Raw genomic sequence first — 25048 nt, forward strand, 5'->3', positions numbered from 1 at the left:
CGACGAGGGGACAAACTCGCTGAGCCACGCGCCGTTTGAGGCCGCCTTAATACCTCGCCCGCTAAGAAAGCTCGATAAAAGAAACGATAATCGATGGTTGGTTCTCAAGATCGTCACTCAAAGGCGGTGGTTCGTCTGTTTTTCCTGGGAGGGCGGGTTTAATTGCCTTTAAAATCAGCCGGCGAATGGGTCCGCGAACCGAGCCCACTTTATCCCGAAGTACCATTAAGCACTCGGTGTCCTAACTACAGCGTCGTAATTAGAGGAGCCAACTACCGACCCTCCTCTATTTTTCTCCTTTCTCTTTCTCTCTTTTTCTCCCCTCCTCCTCTCTTTACGTACGCCGTCCTCGGCGATTACTTATATTTTTCTTGCTATGGCCATGAGATAGTCGAAACACAGAAGGGAACGCATTTTATGCCATTTGCATCCTTACTGTAAACCTTTTATGTTGAGACATATCTTGTTCGGGCCTATAATCCTTCAGGAAAAACGTTGTACCTCGTTATCGCATAGTAAGTTTTTTTGTAAACCTTTGTTACTGTAAAATTATTGCAAATCTTCAAAATCGATATAAACTATCGTACTGTTTTTGAAAATAATAAAATTTCTTCCTCTGAGCATTTTTCTACATATTCACAATTCAATGCTGATAATACTAATGGGGGGGGGGGGGTAGTGAATACTTACGCCCACCATATACTGAATTAAGGTCTTCTCTCTTGATTCTACTTCTCAATTGTTTCGTCACTTGATGTCATTAATTTATTTGATTCCTAAATTTAACTTGAGGTTACATCCGCGCTTTAAACTTTTTATCAATTTTATCATTTGAATTTGATAGAGTAACATTTTCAACTACTTTAAAATACTTAAATGCAAAACAAATTTATAAGTGGAAAAAACAAAAAATTTAATTTTCTTTATGTTTAAAAAAGAAAGCAATTTCGTCACTTTTTATTTCTGTGCTAGTTCGGAATTTATAAATCCACCCTGTGAAACTGTCTCATATTTTCATTAACAGTCTGTATATTAACCGTTTCCGGTCGTAGTTATCCCAAACACGTGTAATCTGGTAGCCGAGAACAGACACACGACCGCAAAGAGTTAAACAAGGTGATAGTAGACGCCATCTTGCTTGAACTGTTGAATTTCAACTTGTGACATTTTCTGGATGCTGAATTTACGTATCGGAAGGATATGTCATGAAATAAAATGAAAATTGAACATTTTTGGACTCGTGACACTGTTTCGCCAGGGGGTGCGAAATATTCTCTGTGAAACTCTAATATTGCCGAAAAAATATTTTCACCTTCGTGAATCGCGACGTTTTAAATCAGCTTGCCACACAGCGATACTTTTTCAACAATTCAGTCGGTCTATCAGAGAAGAAAAAATGTTTGTTTTGGCTAACACATCCAGTCGTTCTGTGTAATTTTAACGGCAGGTGAAAGCTGCTGTTAGAAGTTACCGTCGAGTGGTGAGAAAAATTTTTAACCAGCGTTATACAATAAAGCAACGTATAATGCGCGAGCAAGCCGGGCTTGAGACACAAAGCATGGTTCTTGAGTATCTAATTTCTCGAGTCTGTAACGGGTCACAGAATGACCGGGCACTCTTCGCGGCTGCTTCATATTTTCTCTCCACTTTATTTTTTTTTTACGAAAGACAGTTGGAACAATTTCGCGATACGGGTAACAAGATGACTATAATAAAACGGTCCAGAGTGTCGGTGGTCTCCGTACAACCGCCACGGAATACTTAATAATAATAATACGTCTTTATTATGGGAAAGGTGTCTAAAACGGTCCCTTTAAGCCGTAATTTATATAAAAAATTCAATGCTCATTATTTAAATAAAAGTAAAGTAGTTTTTGTATGTTAGTCTATCTATCTTATCATTGGTTTAAATAAAATTTAGCTACGTGATCAATTATATTTTTTGTTCACATCTTTTTGTTTTTATTATTCACGACATGTAATAGTAGGCAAAAATTGCTTTTCATAATGATTTTTAAACTGTCGAAATCTGTCTGAATTGTCATCATTATTGATTGTATGTGGTTTTTCTTGATTTTTCCATTAATTTGCAGTAATTTACTTTTCATTTTCCGTAATTTTGGGTGAAACGGATTTGGGAGTAGACTAGTAAAAACTGTCATTTCACAAGATTTCTCTATTTTTTCATTTATACGTACTATATTATGAACATCACTATGTTACGTATTCTTTGAAAAGTATTAACAGACTCCTTAGATTAGCTCCGTTTTAAAAGGAAACATTATTTTTGACCTTAACAGTATGAAAAAATTAACAGATACGAAATGGTAAAATTGTATTATGTAAAAATGAAAATCTAAGTTTGGTCTCGTGGTAAATCAAAAATTTTGTTTGAAAATTTTTTTCACACACATGCCCGCCCTTATTCATAGACAATACCTTTGGAACTTGAAAATGAGTTAATGTGATTTTTTGTGTGGAAAATAAAAGAAATTTGTTTTTGATCATTTCAGAGGCTAAATTTTTATTCTAGTCCACTGTGCAATTACATTATTTTTATTCGTCGGTATTTATGGGTCATGTCAGTATTAATTTCCAAAAAGTTACTCAATCAATTGGGGTTAAATTCCCCATTAGAATGAAAAGAAATCGTTGAATATCGCGAGAGTTAGAAATTTAAATACATATTTCTTCCGTACCGTATCATTCTATCATGGCCGTCGATCTGTATAATTCTTCGGGCGATTTCGAAACGTGCTTGCTTATTCATATCAATTGTTTCGCGCGTCTCCCTCTCTTCCGGCCGTTTTCATTTGTTTCGCTTGTTTCATTTATTCAAGCTCGGCCCAGCCGCCTCGACCGTTTCGTTCGCTTCATCTTCATTTATTCAGCTGAATTTGTTCGCTTAATCAATTAACAGTGGAGGTGGGAGGTTGGGTGCTGGTGGCGTTTAGCGAGAAAGTCAAAACTGAAACGAACAATCGCGGAACGAAACGAGACCGTACGGGGGAATTAATGACTCGTGTTTGACGAGCGCGTCGGTTGGCATATGAAAAAGTTAATATTAATGAAACGAATACTACGCTGGCGTGCGTGTACCGATTTTACCCCCATTTTTTTCAGTTTGAAGTTTTAATTTCAACCAGAATATATGTGTGACGGGAAAACGATGGAAACGAGTATGATAGAAATGCGAAAACCGTGATACGTGGAGATATTTTCATTTGTTTGACTACTGCAATGTGTTTGCGTATACGTTTTGTATTTAACGAATGATGATGGTTTTCAATGTTGCAGTGAATATACTCTTCTGTAGTAGTTTGTAGAGTAATATTGTTCGTACTTTCACAGTATTTCAGTTGGTAATATAGACAGTTATATTTGGGGAAATCTATTTCTATTACAATAAATTGTTTTTATCCAGTGACACTGCAAATGTTACTATAGTGATTCCTCGATGAATGCGACACGAGCAACGGCGTAATTCCCACCACTGGGAAAGTTCCCCTGTGGAACCAATCAAAAGAGAGTAAACGGAAGCTGAACAGAAGCTCGATGTCGGGCAAGAAACAAGTTTATGAAAGGCTGGAAACCTTGCGATCTTGCCATGAGTGCTTCGAAGTGGACCCGAGTACGTCGCACTCATCGAGAAATTACTGTATTAATAATAATCTCAACACATTTTACATCGGCGAGATAATCACGTGTTCTGAAATTCAATGACTCTATGCGACGAAGCATACCCTACTAAACATTGATAATCATTCAACAGTATAAAGTAAAAAAGATACAGGAAATATATATCTGTAAAAAAGAATTAAGGTATATGTTTGGAAAAATGATCAGCATACGTGATCAGCCACTCTTCTGAATTGGTAAGGTTTTGACATTTTGTGATCAGAACTCTTATTCATTTATTTAAAAGATACGAAATCCTGACCTTTAACAACAATATTTCGAAATATCAAACTGACCAATGCTTACAAAGATAATTGAGTTATTAGTAAACACGAGTAGACGTACAAAAGAAACGTTACAATCTATGTCCAAATAGAATGTAAAATTTCAGTCAAATACCTTTTAAATTAGTACTAGTACTTTTTCTAGAGATTAAAAAAAAAACACATTAATCATATGTACTTATAGTTCTATTTAACAAAGAGTAAAGGTGACTGTAAATGTGATGCATCACATGAAACCATTTCAATTTGTCTAATGAAATTTTGTTTCAACCGCCCATTGTTTTGAAAATATACCTTAACCCAGTTTTGTGGGACACCCTTTGTGTGAACTAAACTGTGCTAAAGCTTCCTCTTGTAATATATCTGAAACTGTCTATCCTCCTAGTATCTTTCGCCAATCACGATGACATTATTACGTCCTCGCATCAGAGATGCATTTCATCCCCTATCTTTTGTTCGATGTAGCCGTCAATGGTCTCCGAGGATCAAAATCGAAAAGCCAGCTTAGAAGGAAGAACACACCCTTCTCCACGGCCCACTTTGCAGTTCCCTACAGAAAAATTCATTAAAAAACGGGTCTCAGTGTGTCCCCATTTTCCTCGAAACCGGGAGTGTGTACAAATCCTCGAAGTCGTTGGAAATTAGCCTCCCTCGTTGGACAGGGGGAGCAGATTAACTGCATCTGACGTGCTGATCGTAAAGTCGGGCCTGTGCTCCAGAGACGGCACTCTTCTCGAACAAGCATCGAGGAATCCGATTGTATCGTGCCGCCTTATAAAGTCGCCTACAAACGACGGATCATCCCTCCCTGTTCCCTTTTCTTCCGGCCACGGATCCACACCCCCGCCCCGAGGCATCGAGCAGACAGGCTCTACATCGCGTGAAAAATCGACGGAACGACGAGACGGATCGAGAGGAAAAGGCACATAAATTGTACGTCACGCAACACCTTCTGGAAGCTATATGACGTTGTGTGGGGGGTGGAGGGTGTTAAGGCGACGTGGACAGAATTCACGATCGAGAACTTTGGTTTCGTCATTCGCGGGGATTTAGACCGGGGACATCGTGTTCCCGTTTCGAAACTTCGAATTCGGCATTTGTTTCTGTTATAAAAATTTAATGGATTCTGCGGATCTTAAAAATTTAGTGTGCTCTGGGAGTTTTACTTTTGGTTAGATGAGGTTGGTTCTAGGAGTTGGGATGCAGATGGTGACAGGTTTGTGGAACGTATTAGATTGTTGCACGTGAAAAGATCGTTTTCTTACCAGCAATTGATGTTATGTTGAGCATTATACGAATTTTATTAGACAAAGCAAGATTAAATAGACTCTGTGTAGGGTGATTTTAGTAATTGGGCCTGGCTATAGCTCTGTTCCAAATGGCATTCGGGGAAAATGATAGAGGAAAATTTTACATTGTTTAACAAGCTCTATCATCTGACGTTTTATTATAACGTTTCAATCGTCACTTACAGTGTACTGGTAACTATTTACAATTTGAAATTGCACTTACATTGTACACTACAGTATTCCGTTTGGCACGTAGAACTTTTTGCAATAAAAGAACAAAATGTTTCTATTTTGGCACTTACAGTGTCTTCTACCAGAACTCTTCAATTGTCTTCGAAATACCATTTCACTATTCTAATCTCACAGGATCATTCTACCGCAGATTGACGGTCTATTCTGCATTTCGGAAATGAATTTTAGGCGTGCTCGAACGACGTAAACTTTCGTCGCGCCAACATCAAAACGTAATAGAGGTGCAAGTTGAATTTGAATTTCTGAAAGAGCAGATCTTTTGACCCGACCCGGCCGAGTCTCATTTGCGTTGATATCCCGTAGATTTCCCGCGTCCTCAATGTTAATTGGACCCGTTTCGCTTTCGTTGCTCACCAATGCAGACGGATCCGTCGACGGCTCGCTTTACCGCGATATACCCCTGGCCGGATGGACTTTCCGCAACACGGCCAATCCGTCGACGGATCAAAAGATTTAACCCTCGCTGAGTGCCCAAGGACTTCCGCGGAAGTTTCATGAGCTGCAGAACGACGGCATCGACCTTTAAGCTTTATATGTGCAATTACGTACGCGCCACATCTCTTAAGGGTGGAGTCTGATGTAAACGGGCTAAAAACGAATGAATTTTTGGGAATTTCTCGTAAAGAAATTATTAAGCCAATCTCTTTGGAATTTTGAGAATACTTTATGATACAATTAAACTGAATACAAACAGTTTTATTTTCACGACAAATCATAAATATGATAGTTATATGGACTTATGTGCAACCAGAGAGGAAAAAGCGTGTTCCATGCTAGGGAATATAACTCAAAAAATATTCAACCAATTGACAGGACATCGCATGTATATGTGTATTCTTTAACATCTTCTTCGCAGCGTGAATCTACGTTCATAATTTTATTGTTTCGATAAATTATATTTTTTAGCATTTTTTACTTGAACAAAGTTGCCGTTTTTTTATAAAGATGTCATCATTCTTTCAATTTTGTATTTCTTAACTTCAAAATAGGTTTATGCTATGGAGAAGATGTTAAAGAATATGTACATGCTAGGCTGGGTCAGAAGTTGAATATTTTTTTAATTACGTATCCCGGCGGGGAACACCTATTTTGCTCACGGGCTGCACATAAGTCATTATAACTATTATAATATTTATGGATTTGTCGTGAAAAAAAAAAAGATTTTTGTATTCAGTTTAAATCTACATTAAAGTATTCTCTAAGTTTCAAAGAGATTGGTTTATTACTTTGTTCACAAATTCTCAAAAATTCGTTCATTATTAGCTGTTTATGCCAGGCTCTCCCTTAAGGTTGTTCATTCGGAGTCATGTTACGAGTTTCAAAGTACCGGCCAGAAGGTATATCACTCGAGAATACAATGTGAAACACATGTGCCGTTTGAAATAGAGCAACTTTGTCCTGAGAAGTTTTCTCACTCAACGATAAATATAGTAAATATGTAAGTGATCCTATTCATCTGGTCTACCCTCTATATTCCCCAGCTCTGACTTCTTAAGTTCTCAATATCGAAAACTACACTGCGTATGAAAAACATATGTATTGGATTTGGATATTTATGTATCGTATGTATTTTATTTTGAATCGATTTGATACAGCACGAAAAATACTACTTTCGTATAGAGGATACATTTTGCATACATATTTCGTACATTTTGAGTATTATTGCAGTGTATTTACTATCGTTACATTACAAATACAAGAAGGAGTCAGATCTAACCCAGCATCAGCTAGGTGAGGGTTAAGTATAACTGAAAAATTCGTGTGTTTCATTTTTAATAAAATATGTTTATCATAACTTTAGTCTAGAACACGAATATTGTTACGAAATCCGCCATTTTTTCGTTATTAGGCGAATGGAAAAATAGCAGAATATTCCCGGTAGATCCAATAAGCTGCAGATACAGATCGAAAGTTGCCTGTAATTAGGTTCGTCCCTCATTTCAACGAAATCTGGGTTAATTGAATGTCCGTTAAGGTTGTCGCGATTCTACTCGGAAGAACGACAGTTTTACTTTTTAAGTAAAACGAGTCGCCCCGTGTAGTTCTAAAATCGTTAACGAGAAGCTTAGCCCTCGGATACAGGCTTTAGGAAGCAGTTTGGAGCGGTGTTTGAATGGAATTAAAACTCGAAAGTCGATTACACCGTATCATTATTTCGCGAGCCTTTATTTAGTTAACATAAAACGAGTTTGTCCCTTGCCCCCCTCCCCTTTAGCTACCCCCTCGACGAATGTAATTCGCGGCGTTCCCGATTGTAGAAAAACATTTTACGAAATGTGTGGTGTGTGTAATTACGAAAAATTCGAATTTATGTGAAAAGAAATAAACGCGCCAATGAATAATTGAATAACAGAGCATCGTAACCAGATTTGGGTACGAATTACATTGTAAACCGTTGTTTTACGATAAAGGCACTCAATTGAACGCAATATTTTTCCATTTGCCACAAACAGGGAATGGTATTCAATATTGTTTGGTTATATAATGAAAATCGAGTACCTACAGATTTTTTCTGACCAATTAGTGAAGCTACAAATGTTAACCGTGCCAGAAAGATTATTATTGAAAATTCAATCATCTTATTCTACGCTTGTTATTAACTTCAAGGACTTGTAATTTTTCGAGGTAGGTAAGCGTGTTGCTTTTCAAGGCATCGTCAGGTTTCTTACTTTACAAGGATATCCTTCAATTTCGAAACATAAACCTCCTGATAATAAAAGGAGTTGGAAGTTTCACAAAAGAGAAAATTCATCTCGGCGAAAATCTCGTTCCGTTTCTCCGGTACGATTAAAGGATGCTTTGGGGATAAGTCGACAAATTCTCGAAGAAGCTCGATAAATGTCATCGCCGGGACAGACACATTTACGACTTTAAAAACAAAATAAAGTGTGTCTGGCTACGTACAGCCTTTTTCACTGTGGCAGTCGGTATGTTAATATTTTTGCTGCCCCCTTTCGACTGATAACCTGGCTACGCCAATAAATGACGATAACGATTCGGCGAGAATTGTGCCATAACCGCTTCGCGCAGTTATAAACCGGACAATTTTGGATTTGATTGCAGGGCTTGTTTGCAAGGATTACCTTCCGTGAGCCGCTCTTCGTCGGCGGGCCCGGAAACACAACCGGCCTCGAGCGACTTCCGGTGAGGACCGGATTTAAGGGATGTGTCCGGCATCTGGAAGCCAATGAACACCACTATCGTTTCCCCCTAGCGCCGCAGGGGGACGCGACGAACGGTTTCGACGTCGGTGAGTACGACTTGCTAATTATACGCCGTTTTGCTCTTTCCGGTTAGAATCCTCTCTCATAACTAGACTGCGGATTTTATGCATTTATAGTGTCTAGACGTCTGTGAAATACAATGAGTGACAAAAATTTCATTGAGTGCAACGAATCTTTCTATTTCATTCTTAACTTAATAAGATACGTAAGGAAAAAATGAAGTTCCTAGGTTTGTTCGTGTTTCGTGAATTACTTTATAAAATGCGATTTTGCATTAAAATTCACAGTCTACTCATAACCCTCGTAATATCAACCCCTTTTTCTGTTACGTGGACTACTGTTAGAGGAGGATACTTTATGCTCACCTAATAAAAACATACAGTTTCTTGCAAAAACTCTGTTTTGAATATATCTGGGAATAAAAGGTTTCAAATAAAGTATTCCGTTCAAATTAAAAAAAATTGATTTCAAATAGACAGTTATATAAGTTACTTTTCTTAAGAATACAGAACTTGTTTCAAAATGGGACTTTAGGCAATTCGGTCAGTTTTACTTCGACGATTATTATAGTCGTAGTGAAAGAGTAACTCTGCTTTTGAACTAATGCGATGACGTGTATATAACAATTTTTGGACCGTGTCTTCCAGCATAGATGTCTGTTACATAAAACACGTACAAGATAGGCCAAAATACGTGAAACAAATGAGATCAGAGAGATAGTACTGCTCAAAATAAGACGAAAAACAAGAATAACGAAATTGCGTTAGAGGCTTCGTTTCCGAGAAAATCGGATTTGAAAATTAATCCGAAACGTGTATTCGCTGTGGTAGTAAGTAGAAACGGAGTGCAATGAACAGGCACGCTAGTCAAGTCCTATTCACTTGTACGCGTATCCAGCAGATTTTCAAATGTGATTATCTGAAAAATGAAACTGCAAGCGCAATTTCATTATTCTTCGTTTTCCTCTTATTTTGAGCCGTACTATCTCTCTGGCCTTATTTATACCTTGAATTTTAGTTCATCCTGATAATTGTTGTCTTGTTTAGTTTATTATATTTTTCAGATTCGCGGTTGCATTTCTTGACACATCGGTGACTAGTTTTATTGTTTTCTGAACTTTTTTCAAATTTCTATGGAACAATATTTATATTCTCGTATAAAAGAGATATTTTTACACGATATATTATTTTTCCAGAAATTGTACTTAATTATTTTAGTGATAATTCCCGAACTAGTGAATATGGTGACCATATAAAGTACGCCCTGAAAACTCGTAACTTCTGCATTTTAGAAGCATATTGATTATACATATACAAGATACTTTGTTACTGGTGACTTAGGGTAATGGGGGAGGCAAGTGATTTTATATGCAAAAGCAGATTGCAAATCTAGAGCGACTTGGTAAATTCTTCAGACAGACGAAGTCGCCATTATAAGATTCTTAATGCAAACATTATCCAATTTCCATCAATCTTACTATCTCCTATCGATTGACATCGTATTATTGAGAGGCACGGGTCACTGTAAGTAGAAATAACCAGTGAATACCAGACAGTGGAGCTAGCTAACAAAAGGCATGGACAGCAAATTTTAAACGTTTATAATGCACTTGATTATCTGAAGTTCAGTATATTTAAAAATTCAATCAATTTTGAGGTTGCTAATTTCTATTTATTCGTTAACAATTTTATTCGTTAACGATCACGAATGTTCTGAACATGTTTCAACGTAAACGAATGACTCTGTAGTGAATCTGAATTCAAATGGGTTACAAGCATACCAATACCAGTCGATGAATTCGATATTCCGTGTCTCAAACGCGAAGCCAATAATCCGAGACAATGTACCGATCGAGGATTCGCGGGTTCCCTTATCTAGGAACGTTCGGAACGCCCGTAGTCCGGTCAATCGACTACCAAATCTCCATTGAAAGGCTCAAGGAGACACGGGTATATAATCCTTCGAAGCGTGACCTCTCCAGAGACAGGCTCTTAAGGGCATTCTCGGTTTCTCTTCGGACGATAGACGTCCGATAATCGTCCTCGTGTACAGGGTGTCCCAAAATAGCTTCGACTCCCGGAAATGAGGCGTTCCTGGGTAGATTTAGAACAACCTTTTCCTTAGCAAAAATGTCATACGAGGCTTTGTTAACGAGACATTAACGAAAAACCACAACCAATCAGAGCGCGAGTCTACCAGCCGAGCATCGAGATAACGGTAACTACGCGCTGCGATTGGTAACCAATGCTACCGCGGATGCTCGGCCGGTAGACTCGCGCTCTGATTGGTTGGGGTTTTTCGTTAATATCTCGTTAACAAAGCCTCGAATGAAATTTTTGCCAAGGAAAAAGTTGTTCCAAATCATGCCAGGAACCCCGCATTTCCGGGAGTCGAAGCTATTTTGGGACACCCTGTATATCTCCGGTTCTCGGGTAAGAATGCAGAATACATCAAAGGAGCGCATACCCAGAGAGCAATGCATGTTTTGGCCATCGTGTGTTCGCCGTGGCTAAGTCCTCGAATGGAGAGTAGAAGGGTGGTGTGTGCGGGTGACGCTGAAAACGGCCACGGGCATAAAGGAAATGCTCCGCGGACGAAATCAAAGTAAATCGCCCGTGAATCTCTCCATTCGTCGCGACTTCGTTTCGCGTATACCTGAGCATGTGCTCCGCGATCCTTTTACCTACTTTGGGAAAGTAAGTAATCGATTTGCTTGTTCCATTTGATTCTGAAACCCCGTGAAGATATTTCTGGTGGGAAGTTCAACCTCTTCAGGGACAAATTATTATTTTTCATTTTCATTATTAGCATTTAGAATCTCAACTGAGATGCATTTCTGCAATACAAGATGATGTAGATTTTTATTTACATTACATACACCCATTGACAAAACTTCTAATAAATTAAATTACATTTGCAGCTTAAAATTTTTTTTTTAAATTATAAATGAAAAACAAACATTCATTCATTTTGGGTTGGGCAAATAACATTTGTATACTTAAGGGAAAATTAAGTTTAATTTTACTCGGGTGATAAATCAACTTAGATAATTGTAAATCAAAGAGATTGCACTACCAAACTATGTGATTTATGAGGTTCAATTATTAAGACTCTCTTTCAACTACTTCAAAGTATAATTATGAATATTAATGACAATCGGTTGGTAAGTTATCTTTTTCTTTTAATATGGAATTTCCGAGTAGGTATTTATTCACAATAATATTTATTGTATCTTTGGAATCATACTTGAATGAAGAAAAACTGAACGTACACATATGTGCCACTATTCCTTAAGAAATTAGAGGTAGACAATAACAAGATGGTCAGATTTTAGGGAAAATAAAAATTCTTTCAACTGTCGAAAAATAAAAATTTTAATATTTTATTCTCAATTTTTTAATCAAACGTTTTGGAAATGATTATATTAACCCTTTAACGATGTTTAACGAGTGTACTCGTCATAAGGAAATTACTCTTTTTTGGGTAATGACGCATATACTCGTCATCTGAAAAAGTAAAATATATTTTGTTATAAAAATTGAAATTTTTGTAAACATTGAAAAGCATATTTCTTTTATTAGCCCATCCAGTCTTGAATTAATTCTAAAGGATAGAAAAAATACGTTTTTACATATATCTTATTCTATTTAGGTTCAAATAATATTAAAATAATAATTTTTTCATTTTCCTTTTTTATTTGGACAGAAAAGAAATGTGCATAATCATGCACATCCGTTTTTGATTGGTATATACTATACTGCCATTTTTATGGCATGTAAAACACAACAAATGATGCAAGTGACCAACTTCATTCTGTCTTTTCATCATGTAAATACAAAATAATCGATTTTCAAAATACCTTTAGTAAATAATATCAAATTGAAGAAGACCGACCTTACTTCGTCTTACCGCGGATGACTTCGCTATGGTGACTTCATTATTAAATATCCCAGGAACCGATAAACACTACCGCGCCAATTTTACATTATGTTCACAAATGTTGTCAGTATTAAAAAAGCAACAGCAAGTGAAACGAAGTAGATTGCAAGTACTCTTAAAAAATATAAAAAATATATGTGCATAATTATGCACACGGAGTCTGAAAGAGGTACACTAAAGGAATCAAATGATGTAAGGTTTCATGTACATATATGCATTCTTCCTACTTTCTTTAATTACAAATTTTTTAAGTTTGTATTAATAATACTTCTTATATTAATGAATTTTGAAACAATAAGATTATTGGTTTTTTAAGTAAACCAACCCGTAATATTTTCCGTTTTGTTATAATCTAATTCAAATTTACAGTAGGTGCGTTTACTCTGCCTTTGATGAAATACTCGTGACTGATTGATTTTAATCACGCACGCAGATACACAAAATTCCACCGTCAGAGTTAAATCAAAAGTTGTCTTGGGTAATTAACGATTATTTTCAAATATTTGTTCGATATTTTGTTCAAACCAACGAACGATTCTTGTTTGAATTATTCCGTTACCTTGTTTGATATCAAATAATTCCTTGATTTATTTTGTTACCTCAATAAACGCCTAGGGATGTCATCCCAAAAATATTCTCAATTCCAATTTTCAGTTCTTGATTTTTATAATCTCGATAGATAGTGACTGATACAGTAAGACCCCCAACAACCGGATAACGATTATCGATATAATATATTAAAACGATTCGTGTTATTCGTTCGTATTTTTTTAGAGGGTAGGATGGAACCTATTTATCGACTCATACTCGTAGATACAATATTTAAAGTTCGACGATTCGAGAACAGACAATTGACCGTCTGTCAACATTTCATCTACAAAATTCATGGGTTTTGTATTAAAAACGTGAACAGGGAAATGAAGATACTGGTTGGTAAATCGGGGCCGCGTGCAATGAAAGTTGGTTGACTCCCTGGCTAAATTCATGTGACACCTGTTGTGTACCACGATATAGGAGTTAATTCGACCAGCCGATACAGGCTTGGTTTCTCTGCCGGAAACAAAATGCACCTGTGAAACGTACTAATTATGAATCACGGTGTTTTAACGTCACGTTTAGTACTGGTGTAAATTGGAAAATCCCTGGGGGTCACGCCGTGATAAAGTCTATTCTTTATTGCACTTTTGATTTCGGTACTGCAGCATGAATAACTTTGCATTATTCATCCTTCATTATTTAAAACAGAGCTCTCATAAAAGTTTACGTTCATTTTTCGTTCAAACCTCTTTTTTGAATTCTAAGTAACATATTAATAAGCATAACTTATTATTACCACGCCGTGAGTTCATCTTAAACCATCCTGGAGGCCATCCTAACAATTCCTAAAATCTTGAGCTTTCGATCAGCAAAATCCACCGTGCATAGTAAAGAAATCGATACCAGCCGTGAAAGTGGAGCAGAACTTCCGAAGAAAGTACTCGATTCCTCCACTTAAAACTTAACACACGTATCAAATAGGTTCTCGAACGGTATCGCGGTCTTCATTCGTCTACCTTTACCGGCGCATGGGGAATTATATCAAGGGTGAATGAACAAAAAAAAAAAGAGGAAAAGGAAAAGAAAGACGAGGTGACGCTCGGTAAATTGAGAAACTTCGACCCGACGATTTCGCCCTGTGAGGGTGGATAACCCCCCGGCCTCGATGGAGGGAACTTTAAAAATCGTCTGGGCCATTCATTATTACGGAGTCCATACGAGTCACGTTCTACCTCGACTTCCTTTTACTACCGCGCCGTTCTCTCACTCTCGCCCGTTTCTTTCGCCCGGATAGTACTTTATTCGCCGAAAGTAATTCGATTAACCCGCCGCGAAATAGCAAACAGGGTGAAACTTATTCCGCAAGGAAGGTTCCTCCATTTACGGCGATCATCTCGCGCGGTTTCCGGCCGAATCGACATTCATATCATACGGAAATAATCTGTTTTCTGTGTTTTCGTAAAGCTTTGTGGCTCGAAACACCAGGTGATTCCGAAATATGATCAGAAACGGTAGTATTCGAACGTATAAGTTTCTTCGTAGATTCGATATTACGTTGAACAATTGTACAAATGCGATGTTAGACTAAGGAAAATTGTACTTAAATCAGTCGATACGTATTAAATATAATATATATGTTTGGAAAAAGAAATTAAACAATATGTAGACAGATTATGAAAAGTTGGTTCCAAATTATAGAAATATGGAAACCAGTGGTAGAACTCGAAAGAATGTGATTGTAACATGCAAAAATAAGTCAAAAATGTAGAATAACATATTTCCGTACGATGCTTCGTTTTCGAGAAAATCGAATTTAAAAATCTACTGGATATACGTGGAATTGAATAGAACTTGGTTAACGCGTCTGTTAATGACATTCTGTTTCTACTTATTCTCACTGAATGCATATGCTTAATTTGGAAAATTTGTTATATTGGAAACGAAACATCGTACTAGAAAATGTTATTCTGCACTTTAGATGTAATATTACATGTAGAATCACATCCCTTCGGGTTCTACGTTTCTCTTATAACAGTAGAAATGGTGCAAAAATGTATTTTAGAGCAATCCTACACCGCCATACGCGGACACGGCGTTGCACAGTGGTCCATTTTACGAATCTAGCTGGACCAAAATAGAAAAATCGATATTCTCGTATAATCATCGAACATCAAAGTCATACAGTTCGAACCTTGAATGAAATCTTCCGGGCCAATGCTACCGAATATGGAAATAGACTAATAATCGTATTACTATTGTAATCGTAATACGATTTGTAAAATTTTTCTCAAATACATAACTTCTCCTCGCTAAAGTGATTAAATTAAAGTTAGCGTCATGCGGAAATGAGATAATATAATTGCCAATACACAGTCAATTCGGTTGTCGTTCTTCGTTTTCATGTGAAAAAATAAAATATCTTTTGCTATAAAAATTGAATTTTTGGTAAAAATGAAAAAATATATTTCGTCTATTAGAATAAAGGAATCAAATGGTTACACATTTCCAAAAAAAAATTCCACCGTTAAAGGGTAAAATACAATTTCCACGACTTTTTATCTTCCTGTACCTTAACACGTTCCGTGACACAATGAAAAAGGCTGTATGTAGCCAGACACTCTTTATTTCGTTCTTCATGTCATAAATTACCGAAAATGTGTGTCTTTTGTTAATAGATTCTGTTGGTCTTGTTTTAAATTACAGTTCGACATTATCACATTCTGTGCCACATGTACCACCGATGGTACACGTTAAACTTTCCATTCAGATCGCGTGTACCACCAGTGGTAGATATAGCACGGAACATGTTAAGGGGGGAACCTGCTGTAAACGGACTAAAAGTGGATGAATTTTTGAGAAATTCTTGCAAAGAAATTAGAAAACCAATCTCTTTGAAACTTTGAGAATACTTTATTGTATAATTAAACTGAATACAGAAGTTTTTATTTTCACAACAAATTTTTTAACATCTTCTTCACAGCATGAAACTACATTTATAATTTTATTGTTTCAATAAATCATATTTTTTAGCATTCCTTGCTTTAAAAAAGTTATCTTATTTTGAAAAAATGTCATCATTTTTCAATTTTGCGTTTTTTAACTTTAACGTAGGTTCATTCTATGTAGAAGATGTTAAAGAATACGTACATGCAAAGCTGGGACAGCTGGTGTATATTTTGTTAGTTTCATACCCCGACGTCAGACACCTTGTTTGCTCACTGGCTGCACACTCCTTATAACAATAATATTTACGAATTTGTCGTAAAAATAAAAATTGTTGTATTCAGTTTAATTGTACAATTAAGTATTCTCAAAGTTTCAAAAAGTTTGATTTAATACTTTCTGCACAATAAATTCCCCAAAATTCGTTCATTTTTAGTTTACACCAGGCTCACCCCTTAAGAATTCAAGGGTTTTTCGAAACAGGGGGATGGTGTTCGGGATCAAAGGTGCGAATTCCATCGTTCCCCCATGTCCATTGATTAACGTAACACCAGAAGACAATAAAGACGACGACAACGCGTCCGTGGGAACGCGTTAAACGAAATTTCGCGCCGTGGCACACTTTCGTCACGGGTAATTAGTCGACCATCAAAGTCGGGACAAGAGGCGGCTAATCGGGAGGCGACGATGCCTCCGCATCGAGGACCCTACGTTAATTATCAAGCGTTAATCAATTATCAGCCGGCATCATCGTCCCGCCGTGGCATCCAAATTCCTCCTCGACAAACACATTGAATGGGGACCTGTCATCGAGTCGCTTTTTATATTAACGCGTTCCCCCGGTAAATAAGCTTCGAGCGTGGCACCATCATCGCTGAGTCCATTAACGGGAACGGAGGTAATTAACATACGCGTGTTCGATAACGAAGAGTGCGTTACAAGGTAGTATATTTTCAACCTGCAGTTTGTAATTCGCCAATTCGTAGATATCGAATTCTTACATTTTCTTTTTAACCCTCGTACACTGAACAGTAAAGTCAGAGTTTCATTAATTGTTATGTAATTAATTTATTTTCTACAAACGGTTTTTTTCAGGTTTCTTCCCTTACTTTTATTCCTTTTCTTCTCCTCTCTTTGCACTTCTCTTTACACATTTTTTTTCTTAACATATTCGGGATGAATAGGCGGCCAAAAAATTCGTTCGTTCGGTTAGCATGGCAACTGGTGCAGGACAGTTGGTTTCTATAAATATGCACTGTGGACAAATTTTTATGTTTACATAATTTAAAATCAAATTCAGCTGCAAGTGCATTCATAAATCTTTTAGTGAGATCCGCGAACCAAAATATACAACAAAAGTGGTAAAAATTGTTTGCTGAAAAATACTTTCAATCGATTACATCCTCCTCCAGTCACCAGATCTCAATGTAATAGAGTTAATACAACTCAATATATTAGATTATATATTGAGAGAAATAAATATAAATGAATCCTATACTTGGAAAGTGTACTCGTATGTTCACTTTTGTCTCTCACTGTACGTACAGAAACACATACTTATAACAGATGTAAGGGTTTATTATAAAAAATCTAAAATAAATATTAAAGATACTTCATATGATAGTTCTAATTAGAAGATGGAATAGTAAACTTATCTACCATGTTATACGAGTCTGTTTTACCATGTTATACCAGTGCCACAATTTTTCCATCGTGTTACACGAACCCCTGTTATATAAAGGTCTATTGTACTCCCGAGAACGATTGTATAAATAAAACGTTCAACGTTCCCCAACGATGTCAAGGAAGAACAGCCACTTAACCTATCGAATAATAACCCACGTCGTCTTGATAAATATCACAGAACCGTCCCTGTTCTTCCAATTCCACTCGAAAATTCTACCAGTGTATTTTATAAATCGTAGTTCACCACAAAACAAAAAGCCACGCTCGACCTCCGAAAATGTGAACAAATCGTTTAAAGTGTTTCGTATCCCCAGAAAAGGCTTTAACATTATAAAACTACAAAAAATGCACAGACACACACAGACATACATACACTGGAAAAAGAAATTCTACCTTTCACTCGTATAAAAGTAGAATACCTACTTTACTAGGTTCACGAGGGTACGATGGATAGAGAGAGCAAGTGAAAAGAGGTTTTATAAGTAGTTTTCGAAAGCGAACCATTTCGAGTATACGCGGAGAGCTTGCCTTGACTCATATTCATCGACGTCTTAAGGAGGATAGAATCGAGACGGTTTCTTCCCAGCTACGAACGTCAGAACTTAACTTTAATTTCTGGGAAATCGAGTTACTTTCGAAAGAAATCGTTTCCGTGTCGTTGCAGCTAGAAGTCTCCGCGCGACGCCGCGTTGAATGCATACCTAACCGGAAGCTATCCTCGCCTGCCGGATGCGTTCATCTCGGCGTCTTCGCGACTTTCGGATTACGCTCGACTTTTGAATGTTATTTCATCGGGAAATGTGTCCTGTGCATTCCCACATACCGTATACGTATTTCCGTCTCGAAACGATGGTACTGTTAACGAACGGACGAACGTTTCGGAAAAGATTTTCGAAGTTGTCGACAATTTTGATAACGACGAAACTCGGTAAAATGGTTTCACGGGAATACAAAATGTTTCGAAGAACTTCACACCTTTGAAGTTTATTGAATAAATTTTTTATACTGGTTGTTCTAGATTATATCGCTACATTTTTTTTTAAATAAATTCACGTTGATTCTGGTTTTATAGATGATTTTCACTAACTTCAAAATATTTCCCAGGTAGTGACGACAGCATTCGGTGTGTTAAAAGAGAGTCGTGAAAATTCTCGTCACATATCAAAATTATCGGAGCGTGCAGGCGCCGTAAATTAAATTCCACGAAGTAGAGAAGCAACACTTCCCTCCAGAAAACTATTCGCTGGATGTGTATGGCCCCTAGAGCGTAACCTCGTGTCATTTGCTTTGGAATTTCTGCTGTAACCATCCAAAATTCTCGTTTTCTGTGGGATACGTTAAATTATTTACACAATCTCTACCTTGAAACTGAAGAGATAAAATTAGTAAAATAAATTTATTTAACAGAATAACTTGTATTTATCTATAGAAACATGAGCAGTAAACATTTCTGCTTATCTAAACATTATACATTACCATCGTTTTAGCCCTATACAGGGTGTCCCAAAAATGTCCTCCGACCCGGAAATGTGGCACTCGGGGGGTGAATTGGAACAACTTTTTCCTTAGCCAAAATTTAAACTGAGGCTTCGTTTACGAGATATTAACGAAAAACCGCGACCAATCAGAGCGCGAGTTTGCCAGCCGAGTTCCCGCGCTAGCGGTGGCTACGCGCTACGCTTGTACTACGATGCTCCGAACAAGTAGGTCACCATGCATCGCAGGAAACCGCGTATAATAATAGCAAATAAACAAGACGTAACAAATAAAATCATACTTTTTATCATCTGTCGTTTGTTATTTAAAGAGATTAATGAATGAAACGTAAATGTAGGCAAATTATGTTTAACGTAAAAAGACGAATGCACATTTACATTTTTGTAAATTCCTTTTTACGAATTTGTAAATTTCCTTTTCAAATAACGTGTGAACGAAAAGGTAATGTAACAAAGAATAAACGAGAAGTAATTGTAGTTCGGTGAAATTAATAAAACAATAATGACCAATAAACTGAATAGAACTCACCCTTACGGAAATTCACCTGCAGCGTAGAAACCTGCGTCAGTAGGTCAGTGTACCGATCCTGGTCATCGACGGCCCAAACGGTTTATGGCAGGGTATGGCCCAGTTCGCAGGTGATCGCAGGTATACCTCACCAGCCGAAGTTAAGGGTTGTAACGTCAAGTGCGTCCTGGTTATTCCACAGAATACGTACTCGCTTCACTGCACGACCACTAACACTGATCACCCGACACAATCACTTAATGTATTTTTAATCCAACGTGTTGTTACTACGTTAGGAAAATTCGTGGCCTCGGAAAGGGCCGATTGTTTTCAATTTTTCAGATGTTTTACGTAACCAAACACTTGCACAGCAACACCCGCATATCCGTTATTGTGTACGTACCACCATAACATTGCGTAATACTCCCGTGAACTGAACATCTCTGTCGCCCGATTGCTAACCGACTGACAGAATTTTTCCTCTACCCCCAAGTAGTTTCCCATCGTTACATTGTGAGTTCACTCCCACCATGACAAGATTTAGGTAGAAAGAAACCAACGGTTCTAGGATAACACGTGCTTTGCAGAAGTGGAAGGAAAGGACCGTCGCGCAGTTTCTCCAAGGCGCCGTAGCCCGTTAATTTATTGCCAGGGTACCTACTCCTTCGAGATAGAAAACAGACATCACGTGCATCGGCTTAAAAATGTCCGAAATGAAGAGGACCATCAACGTATCCCTTGCTTCGAGTTGGAAAGTACAGTGTACATTGTCTATCTCGAGGAGCAGGGAAAAAAATTTACCGACACGTGTCAGTTGACGCTGCAAGGCCCTGGACGACCACCCTTGTAGAGGCCGGAGTGGAATTTTCGGTTATTTATGGCTTAAAATCTTCGGCCTCGTAGCAATCGTGAACTCACAACAGAATTGACAATCGACAATTTTATTACAACTTTGTGAAATTGTAGTTCTCATGAAAACATTTCATACGTATTTTTTTTTTTAGTATTCCGTCAAATATCTCGGAAATTATTAGAAATATAAAAACCGTATTCGTTAAATTCTTTTCCGTAAAATAAGCCTATCGGTAGGGTGATGCGGTTCATATTAACGTAATAGTAACCCATTGAAGACAGCGGTGCGCCCCGGTTCAGGTAAAAGAATCGGGCGCTCCACTATTACAGTCGACTGATGGTATCGCTAACGCTCCAGACTATTTCAATAGATTAAAAGCTATATCAAAGTATCAATGATTTACGGAAAAGAGTTCAACGAAAGATTGTTTAAAGAAAGGGATTATTCTGGAATTCAATGATATAGCTACATTCAATATCAAAACAAACACAATATTGCAAATTGTACGGTTTTTATATTTCTAATAAATTCCGAGATATTTGACGGAATACTAAAAAAAAAAAAGGCCGAAGAAATTGAGCCATAAAGAACCGAAAATTCCACTCCGGCCTCTACAAGGGTGGTCGGCCAGGGCCTCTTCATTTCGGACATTTTCAAGCCGATGCACGTGACGTCTGTTTTCTATCTCGAAGCAGTGGGTACCCTGGCAATAAATTAACGGGCTACGGCGCCTTGGAGAAACTGCGCGACGGTTCTTCCCTTGCACTTCTGCAAAGCACGTGTTATCCTAGAACCGTTGGTTTCGTTTTACCTAAATCTTGTCGTGGTGAGAGTGAACTCACAATGTAACGATGGGAAACTACTTGGGGGTAGAGGAAGCCCTTTCGGAAAAATTCTGTCAGTCGGTTAGCAATCGGGCGACAGAGATGTTCAGTTCACGGGAGTATTACGGAATCTTATGGTGGTACGTACACAATAACGGATATGCGGGTGTTGGTGTGCAAGTGTTTGGTTACGTAAAACATCTGAAAAATTGAAACCAATCGGCCCTTTCCGGGGATACGAATTTTCCTAACGTAGTAACAACACGTTGGATTAAAAATACATTAAGTGATTGTGTCGGGTGATCAGTGTTAGTGCAGTGCAGTGAAGTGAATACATATTCGATGGATTAACCCGGCGGCACTTGACGTTGCAACTCTTAACGTCGGCTGGTGTCGCATACCTGCGATCACCAGTGGCATGGACTCTACCCTGCCATAAACCATTTCGTCCGTCGATGCCCAGGCTCGGTACACTGACCTACTGACGCAGGTTTCTACGCTGCAGGTGAATTTCCGTAAGGGTGAGTTCTATTCAGTTTATTGGTCATTATTGTTTTATTAATTTCACCGAAGTACAATAACTTCTCGTTTATTTTCTGTTACATTACCTTTTCGTTCACACGTTATTTGAAAAGGAAATTTACAAATTCGTACAAAGGAATTTACAAAAATGTAAATGTGCATTCGTCTTTTTATGTTACACATAATTTGCCTACATTTACGTTTCATTCACTAATCTCGTTAAATAACAAAAGACAGATGATAAAAAGTATGATTTTATTTGTTACGTCTTGTTTATTTGCTATTATTATACGCGGTTTCCTGCGATGCATGGTAACCTACTTGTTCGGAGTTTCGTAGTACAAGCGTAGCGCGTAGCCACCGCTAGCGCGGGAACTCGGCTGGCAAACTCGCGCTCTGATTGGTCGCGGTTTTTCGTTAATATCTCGTAAACGAAGCCTCAGTTTAAATTTTGGCTAAGGAAAAAGTTGTTCCAATTCACCCCCCGAGTGCCACATTTCCGGGTCGGAGGACATTTTTGGGACACCCTGTATATTACTAGTTTATCAAACAATAATCAAAGAATATGTATTTCCTTTAAACGCATTTGTCAAGTGAAATATTTACATAGTACTGTATATATTTATCGCCTCACTCAAATATTAACCCTTTGCCTTATAAGGTCAAGTGACACACGCAATAACGATTTCAAACTGCATTTAATATATATTTATTTATTTATTTCGGCAGTGTTGCCAAGAAATGCACTCGGTTTAGGTTGGTAGGATTGTGAGCACATGTAAAAAGCAACGGAGAAAAAAAATTTTAAAAACCGAAAAAAATTTGCGAGTAAAATAGAAAGAAAACTGTATTTAATAAAGATTCATATAATTCGTTCTCTAGTCAAAATGAAACACTGTTTCGCCGGTATTAATATTTAAAATTTAGAGTAAATCACTTGCCGTAAGAATAGAATTCCTTTTGCATCTGGGAAATTATTAATCGTTAGAGGGCAAAAAATCGTAAAGTAGGAGGTTGAACACATTGTTCTTTACACTCCTCACATAATTAATATCCAGAAAAATTAATTGAAACACATAGTTACTGCAAACATTCTGCAGTTCAGTATGTTGGTCCAAATAAGTTCGACACGAATCATTTTACCAATCATATTCCTATGAAAATTAAGCGTACTACATAAATTTAAAATTGATGCAATAAATATATCCAGTACTGTACCATTCCATCGTGCGCTCCATTCAAATTTCCCCAGCCATCGAGCTTCGAATTTACAATATTTAACTACCACCCCGCTAAAGAACCGCAGCAAAGGCGGTCATAGAACATCGATCCCCGAGCATTTCCATCCATCGCATAATCCACCACCGTGTGATCGATTTTTCGAAAGCTTTGCCCTCAAAGAAGCTCCGTTCTATCTAGGAAAAAAAAACGGACAGGAACCTTTTATGTTTCCTCGAAAAATTCTCGATAAAGTCACGCGATCGCGACGAATAATAATAATAATAATTCCAGAGACAATTCGATTTCCGATACAGCGTAGCCGGAAGTGGGAAAGCTCGTGCCGTATTTTTGTCAGATATTTACAGGATCGTGTTCGACGAGCAATACAAAGCCAAAGGTGGGGGAGGGATATTTCTCGACTCGATGAATCGACGCGATCGCGAGCGCGAGCCCCCCGACAGAGTCTCGATTTTATCGGTCGGGGGTAGTTTTCATCGCAAGCGCCACGATAGTTGGATTCCAGCTGTATCAACCCACGGGAAAGGGAATCGATCCGACTGATTTATTATTGTCGTTGCAGAGGAATGCACTGCGGACAGGTGCAGCAAGGTTCCATGTTCCCACGGAGGGAAATGCCTGACTACTGGCGGCGACACGGCCGTTTGCCTTTGCCCCCTCGGATACACCGGTGACCTGTGCGAGACACGAGTAGATCTGCAGGTAAACATCACGATATTTCTTGCATTTCAATGTTAGAATTACCATGGGACGTTTGTTATCTGAATTAATAGAGAAACAAATTCGTTCTAATAAATGGTTTTATGGATAATTGGTCTAGGACCTAGAGTTTTCCAATCTATTGCTAGTACCAGGAGGATTGTTTCAGTGGAAATTGTTTTTATAAAAAGTTTAATCTTGATCATCTTTAAGACTTATTTATTTCGATGTGACTTTTATTATGAGAACACTGTTCAATAAAATTTTGAAAATTCTAAAATGATGGAGTGAAACTGGTTTCATTTACTTGATTTTGAATTGCTGAATACAATGGTAATCTCACTTTTGACTCTATACGTAGAGATCTTTTTTAAGTTAATTGTAAATATGGAGCTGTAAAAAACATGTATTATATTTATCTTTTGGTTAAATTCAGTATTGCTTTTATTATTATTTTTTTAATACGATAGCAAAAAAGTCAGAGAAATTGTAGTAGATGAATAATTGAAGAAATAAATCAAGCTGAACAACGCTAACTTTATGTCTAAAAAGGTAGATCCTGTGGCATTTAGGGAAAAAACTAAAGCCTGCATCGTGTTCAGCATACTTTAATTAACACAAAAAACCAGGTTTAGTTCCATTATTTTAGGACTTGTTAAGAATAATAGATGATATACTTTTCCGATAGTGGACTTTCGGATAATTGACGTCCTACTATAAATATTATTCGTAAATATTAAAATAATATTAATAATTAATGTAATATCTGTACACTTACTACTTGAATGGCTACTCTGCTACTAATTATGTTTACCAGATTTTACACGTTTAAAGCAAAAATTTGTTTAAATCTCAAAAGCCAGAATATTGTAGCCTAATTACGCTGGTGATTATGAAAGTAGTGTATGTCAAGGAACCAAACAATTTACTTTTTCTCTTATTTTATGTTACATCGATCTATATTTCAATATTACGGAAGAAATTTCAAAACGAAAAATACATGACTTACACGACTTGCATAATCACCGGCACAATTAAAACTCACCTGTCACCAAAAAAGGAAAGTATCCAGACA

The 25048-nt window shown here is 37.4% G+C and overlaps 1 protein-coding gene across 1 annotated transcript in view; it reads left to right on the forward strand.

Annotated features, from left to right (window-relative positions):
• The window catches only part of LOC107189269 (pikachurin-like), a 267863-nt gene that overhangs the window by 216445 nt on the left and 26370 nt on the right, over nucleotides 1-25048 (forward strand). The window contains exons 7-8 of the mRNA XM_015577762.1: nucleotides 8567-8753; nucleotides 23837-23976. Of these exons, the coding sequence (XP_015433248.1) occupies nucleotides 8567-8753; nucleotides 23837-23976 (327 nt within the window). The remainder of the gene's footprint in view (nucleotides 1-8566; nucleotides 8754-23836; nucleotides 23977-25048) is intronic.

This window comes from Dufourea novaeangliae, unplaced genomic scaffold, assembly GCF_001272555.1.
Source record: "Dufourea novaeangliae isolate 0120121106 unplaced genomic scaffold, ASM127255v1 scaffold149, whole genome shotgun sequence".
Classification (NCBI taxonomy): domain Eukaryota; kingdom Metazoa; phylum Arthropoda; class Insecta; order Hymenoptera; family Halictidae; genus Dufourea; species Dufourea novaeangliae.